The sequence below is a fragment of the Hypomesus transpacificus genome, chromosome 15 (assembly GCF_021917145.1).
Source record: "Hypomesus transpacificus isolate Combined female chromosome 15, fHypTra1, whole genome shotgun sequence".
Classification (NCBI taxonomy): domain Eukaryota; kingdom Metazoa; phylum Chordata; class Actinopteri; order Osmeriformes; family Osmeridae; genus Hypomesus; species Hypomesus transpacificus.
The window spans coordinates 11246806-11253598 of record NC_061074.1 but is presented as its reverse complement, the minus strand read 5'-3'; the positions used below and the strand labels follow the sequence as shown (position 1 = coordinate 11253598).

At 46.2% G+C, this 6793-nt stretch overlaps 1 protein-coding gene across 2 annotated transcripts in view; it reads right to left on the bottom strand.

Annotated features, from left to right (window-relative positions):
- Positions 1-365: 365 nt before the first annotated feature.
- clmpb (CXADR like membrane protein b) overlaps positions 366-6793 on the bottom strand; it is a 53235-nt gene continuing 46807 nt past the window's right edge. For both annotated transcript variants that reach the window (XM_047035616.1, XM_047035615.1), the window contains 3 exons: positions 5968-6090; positions 5289-5430; positions 366-4383 (listed from right to left, as the gene is read on the bottom strand). In XM_047035616.1, the coding sequence (XP_046891572.1) occupies positions 4044-4383; positions 5289-5430; positions 5968-6090 (605 nt within the window). In that variant the 3' untranslated portion in view covers positions 366-4043. The remainder of the gene's footprint in view (positions 4384-5288; positions 5431-5967; positions 6091-6793) is intronic.

The following is a 6793-nucleotide window of genomic DNA, read 5'->3' as shown; positions in this document are numbered from 1 at the left end:
ACATAGAAGGAATTTTTCAGAGGAAAAAAGATGAATGTCAGTCAATAAATGCCTGACAGGTCAATAGATATCTCTGACCTCACTGTCATGGACGCAGGATTCACGCTGAGAGGCCAAGGAGAAGCACTTAAGCCTCAGAAGGAAGCCTCTGATGGGAAACGCCATCACCAGGCATCCTGTCACTGGGAGACTGGGGATCATGAGGCTTATTAGTGACAGAGAGCACTGCAAGTGTAGTCCTTCTCTCAGCTAAACATCTTCATTGACTGTTAGTTTCATACAATTGTTACCTCCACTGAAAACAACTTGTCTTCTGCGTTGTCTGCAGTTGTCCTATGGAAGCAACACACGATGCCATCATGCAGTGTAACTTGTCATTGAATATTTTATTTGCAAATGAATAACTCAGAAGTCGTAAAAATATACTTTTTTTTTTTTTACTTGTGATATTTACATGGATTGTTTTTGTCAAAACAAACAGTACCGCTTTACAAAACCAAAGAGAAGCGACTGTGAAAATATGATGATGAGTAAAAAGGAAAATAGTGACTTATATTTCCCTTTTATTACACCGTGCTGAGTTGTGTCCCTCTGACATCCAGACAAGGTCATAGCAGACAGACCCAACCACCCAGAACCCTCACCGGCGATGAGAACAGCACACAAAAAGTGCAAAGTACATGGATTAAGAAAAACAAAAACAAAAAAATTAAAACAAGAAGAAAAGAAAGCTTCATAAAACGTTTCTGTGTATATTTACAATTGTACTTTTTTTCTTTTTTTTTCTTCTGCCGAATACAGGTATGTTACATCAAAGCAAAGCATTCCCTTTCTCGATTCGCGTCGACATGCACGTCCTTTGCTTCTCTGTGCTGAAGTGGACATCTTTTCGCCTTTCCACCTCCGTTTCACCCCAAATGCCAACACTTCAGAGTTCTCCCATACCAGAGGCAAGCCAATCAACAAAGTCAGAACTTCACTTTGCCATGCTTGACTGCTTTATCTGAAAAACGGCTTTAAGAACACAAAACGTGGTGGCTACATAAGATTTATATTCCTATAATATAATGCAGGATAATCATAACATGAATCTTTGTTCACTTATTGTACCTTAGAATGTTGATAACAATACACAGTGGTGCCACTGTAGACCAGAATACAAGTTGTTTTGAAACTGAGGGGTGGAAAACTTCCATCTTAAAATCACCACAGCTCAGACAAAAAAAACCCTCAAGATTAATTTGTTGGAAACCGAGTGAGTTTGTCAGTCTACAAAGCTGGCACAGATGAGAGGAGAGGCAACGTGAGGGCTCATAAACTGGGGAATTTGCCACCTGAGACCTCCAGTTGCTGGAAAGCAAATCAAAAAAGGAATTTAACAGCTGGAAGACAAGCATCCCATCCTACATCAGGCTCCATTTATATAGAGACAGTGCAGGGAATGTAAATGTGAGAGCCTGCAGTTCTGTCTCGATATCAATGCTGTTATCCCCTACCCTCCACTTCTCTCAGGTTTCTCTCAATACGGTGTCAAAGCCTCTGGATCGGAGAGTGTTGAGATGCATAGCAGCCCCTGTGTGTGTTTATTTGTGTTAGTGTCATGGGTGATGCACTGTACAATGCATCGCTCTGTTAACTATGGTGGAAGGGTACCATCAGTCAGTCATAATACTTTCCGACATTCCATCCATCTCAATTATCCTGAACAGAACAAGTATGACTATTCGTGCTTTTGGTTTTGTTTGATTTTGTGTGTGTGTGTGTGTGTGTATGTGTGTAGAATGGTGCATGGCAGAGTGCATTAAAAAACTGCAGCATGCCACCAACCTCCTTGTAGATGAGTATGAATTATGGACAGGCCTTGTCTCAAGATACCACTGCCGCTAGCGAAAACAAGATTGCTGTCTGCGGAAGTGAATTGAATTGTATGAGCGTATAAAGTCAGAGGGACTCAAATAAACACTGTGTGTCAGTGGCCACATCATTCTGGAGAGGTCATGGCTGGCCAGTTCCCTCTCTCTCCACCCTCGAATGAACAGCTAACACGAGCGAATGCGTGGGCGTGGCTGGCAACAACCCATTTCTTCCCTTTGTCAAAAGGATTCTTCCTCCTTAGTACTCCCAAAGCATTATCTCATCTGTTAAATTAAATGACATCATGTGCATATATCTATCTGTATGTACAATATAAAACAACACTATGAATACAGAATGTACACTGATCCTGCGGACACAAATTGCCATATCATTGAGAAGATGTCGGCAGTCTGCACTGTGACAAGGTTGCATATGATATCGTCGGGTTAGCTATGTGACATTGGAGCTCTCGGTGTATAAGCCTCTGTGATTTTGTGTCTTTTCAAACACTAAATCAGCAACAGCAACTTGCGTGTAGAGGACAAGGACGGAAACCAAAGCATCAATAGGGATTGCAAAGGCACACTAAATAGGCTACTTGTCCTTTTTATTCCGTCCATTCAAACTGCACAGTTTTCCACTGAGATGGAGTTACCGATAGGGAGCATCGCGGACGTCACTGCCTGACCAATGAACAGCAAGAGACTTCCACCGATGAAACAGCAATCTGGTGCCATACTATTGTTATGGGTCCTAATAAAGTACCTTGGGTGATACTACACTATACATGCTATACAATTAGAACCCTCCATTTCTTCACCATTCAATCATCGACAGTATTGTTAGGTTACCATTTCACGGTAAGTCATGCCTATACTGGATATCCATTAAATACCTTAGGGAGCGAGAAAAATAATTCTACCAACCATCTTTGTTCAACACACATTCATGGTGTTTTGTGACAGATTTTGGTTTCATAAAAAAATAGCAAAAGGTAAATAAAGTAAAAAAGAAACAATGACCCATTGTTGGGATTGGTGGCACTTCTTTGGGTAGAAACACACGTCTCTTACCTTTAACAACCTTTTGAGACTTAACAGGATAAACAGGAATACAAATAAAACAGACACAATTCTAAGGAAACAGACAAAAGAAAAAAAGAATCATGACTTGCAAATATTCTTATCATAGGTACAATATATTCATAGTCATTTATCCCTACCAATCTTACTAACTAAACCTAAACATACAATTTATTAATTTGGGCAGGTTTTCCGGAACACATATCCATAGTGGTGTGACGGAGATAAAACAATTACATTTCTTATAACATACATTTCTTCATTCAAGAGAAGCAGAGTCCGGGGGTTTTGTCGAGAATGTCGTGATGAAGTACTTGATGCATCAGAGAGCATTTTGGGGGATGATGTAACGTGTTTCCACAGTTCACCCACTGTCTGAAGGGGATATGGACTTTGTGGTTTCAAGCAGTTGTTCAAAGCTGCAAGCAGGAAGTGGTGTGGTTACATCAGTCAGAGACATCATTGGCCCAAAATAAAAGGTGCCGTCCTCACTCAAACCCTCCCTTCCACAGCAACAAGGGCTCGCCAGCAGGACATCTCCATCGGCAACCAGCTCTGACATTTGGATATCTTGTCTTTATTCACCCATCCATTCATTTATCCGGTTTTCTTTTATTCCCTTCTTCCTCTGTAGGCCTGTCCCTTTGATTCCATAAATAAATAAAAAGCTCCTCTCGGGATTCTTCCACCTCACCACACACAATGCGTCCCCGTGCATTCCGAAAAGTTTAAAGAAATAAAGCTCAAAAATAAGTTTTTTCTGCCTGTGGCCGAGAGACCCAAACAGAAGAAACTCTTCCGTCTGGAGTCTCCTCTCGTTTTGTTGTTTTCTTGAATTCAGTAGGGGGCAAGCATGTCTTATGTTCCCTTGTTAAGTATGCATTAATTGAAAGTTTTTTTTGGAGGGGAGGGGGGGGGGGTTCTATTGTTGACTCTTTTAATGACATCCTTTTTACTTGTTGCATTTCTTGGTTTATGGAACAGTGTGCGTCTTCGAAGGGAAGATCGAGGGAGAGGGTACAGGAGCTCGGATGGGACGCAGGGGTCTTACGTGTTCTAGCAGGAAGTGAGGAGAAGGGGGGGGGGGGGGGTCTCTCTACCGTCCTACACAGTTTGAAAGGCTTTGGTCTGGGCGGGGACCATGAGGGTGGGGGGCGTGCTACTTGTGAGGTTCCTGGAGTTGAATTTGGGAGTGATGGGGGGCTCCGGGGTTTTGGGCGGCACCACAGAGTTGTAGGCCGGGGGAGACTGGGGGAAGCCGGGGGGTTGTCCGTTCTCCTTGAGGGTGGCCACGGGCGGAGGGCGGGGGCCCCGGGGACCCCGGGGGACGCTGTTGTGGACCATGGACTGCGTGGAGGAGGCCCCGGAGCGGGAGCTGCCGGAGCGGGACGAGGAGAGGGAGTTGGGCTTCACCAGCTTGGCCTTGGGAGCCTCAGCATCTTCCCTGGGAGACGCGAAGCACAACATGGAAGAGACCATTACATTTCTGCTGTATTGGCTTTAAGGAAAGACACACACACACCCACAGACAACCTGATGTGACAGACAACTGGAGAGAGCCCATACGGAAAGGGTAAGGTTGTTCTGTGGTGGATCAGTGCCCGGGAAGAACTTCTGGAACATCTGGGTTCTATCGAAATGTTTCTCATCTGGGTCTAAATCAAACACATCAAACCAGCCACCACCACCCCACCCTACCCAGTCCCCTCCTAAGAGAAGCGACAGAACCAAGGATTGACAGTCCCTCTTAGAACCCTGTAAGACCCCTGGTTGTAAATCGACAACGTCACTTTTAGCTTTTTTTTTTTTTTAAAAGACCACATTTAGAGAGCTAAAAGTGACGTCGTCATTTTACAACCAGAGGTCTTACAGGGTTAGGAAGCACTCAGCAGCTACAAATGGCATGTAAATAGGAAACACCTCCTCAAGTCTGCATTATTTACCCAGTGTCATTCCCGAACTGGCTGCATAATTCATTGTACAGTATAACTGGCAATAAGCAGCTACATAGGCTGTGAGCTGTATCAACATTTTTTGCTGCTGTGAGATGTCAGTCTGCAGGCTCCAGTTTACAGTAACTTGTGCTTTGAGACCCAGACACAGCTGTGAGCTACACCTAGTCTCGACACAACCGTTTTGCCAGTGAGTCCCTGGGCGCCGAACCAATGCGAAAAGAAGACTCTTAAAAGGCAGTCGATATTGCACTTGACCTTGTAGCAGACACACATTCTGTACAAACGCGTGGACACACCTGCACACAGACCCACACACACACACAAACACACACACACACACTCAATGCACCCATGCCACATGATCCATAGAAACACACATTCCTGAGGTACTGACCTGATCTCGTTAGGAGTCTCCTCCTCCTCATACTTCTTCTTCTCCTTCTTACGGAACACCAGCCAGATGATCAAGATGATGATGAGGACGCCAAAGGATACTCCCACCACAGCCCCCGCCATCACGCCCATCCCCCTCACATCTGTGAACGAGAGACGGGTACAATTTACGATGGCCGCGCTCGACCGCGGAATCGACAGCACGTGGACCTGTTTACGTCCGCGCGCACGCAAGCACCCGCGTGAATGATGCACACAGGTATTCTTGACGTTGTCACATTGAAATAAAAGTGGATTGTTGCTGCAGTCATGCTTCCCCCCAAATAACTTGTATTAAACACGTCAAATCATTTCCTGCTATGGTGCTATAGGCTGTCATATCCCCAACGGTTCACCTCATTTTGACCACACAGTTCCTGTGCTTTCGGCAAATCTATTTGTGTGACACTGAAACATGGCTGTTTGAGAAGAGCGGGTGACCCATGGCTCGTGATTTGCAGGTAGAGTCCCCTACGCTGGCTTACAGAGGGGCAGGGAGAAGGAGGGTGGAGGGGGGAGGGGGGGGGGGAGTGAGGGGAAAACGAATTTTCAGGGGCCACTGGAAACGACAGCCATCCATCACCATCGAGGCGGCGGCGCAGGGGCGGAGGGATAAAGCACGCGCCGGCTGTACTACTCACACTGCATGGTGACTTCGATGATGCAGTTCTCCTCGCCGACATCATTACTGGCGGTGCACTTGTAGACGCCCGCGCTGTCCTTGGTCAGGTTCCTCAGCGTGACGATCTCGGGGTTCTTCAGGTCTAAGAGAAGGAGACACGACACACGACGCTGTTGTATGTCACGTTCCCTCGGTTGGGATTCATGTGCAGTTGCGCCATTACCTCGGAGAGCGATTCGCGGCCCGCAGTGTGTTCATCAACGCTTTCTGACGATGTTTCGTTCTGTGTCTGCTTGTAGCGATTTACATAGGCACATTCTGAATTCTCAAATTCTATTCTATTGTATTCTGCCGATGGCGTGCAGGTAATATTCATCGTGACTGTGTGTTATAATGAAGCTGTTTGGGTAGGCGTTCCCCTTGCCTTCGTTCAGCCTGATTCGGGTGGGTTTGGGGCGGCCACGCCTGTCTGACTGTGTCAGTTCTGATGCATCACACTGGCTGGGCGAGGAGCAGAGGAGGCTGACTGGCAAATGTTTATCTTGGGCCTGCGAGAGATTGGACGCGGTGTGAGTAAGCGTGGGCCATGATTGAAGAGGGGAGGCTCGTGGCGCTGTGGGAGAGCGTGCGTGCGTGTGTGTGTGTGTGTGTGGAACGGGGGGAGACTTTGTCTGGGAGGTGGACGGAGTTCCACGGGCCTAGTGGATGCTTACTCATCCCCCAACCATGACAGGCACGTGATCGTACTGTTCAGTGGACCAATGAATAATGGCTGACGTCCGCGTGTTTTATCGCCCAATGAAAACGAATTAGACGGAACAGGTGTTGTTTCATGGAGGTCGTTA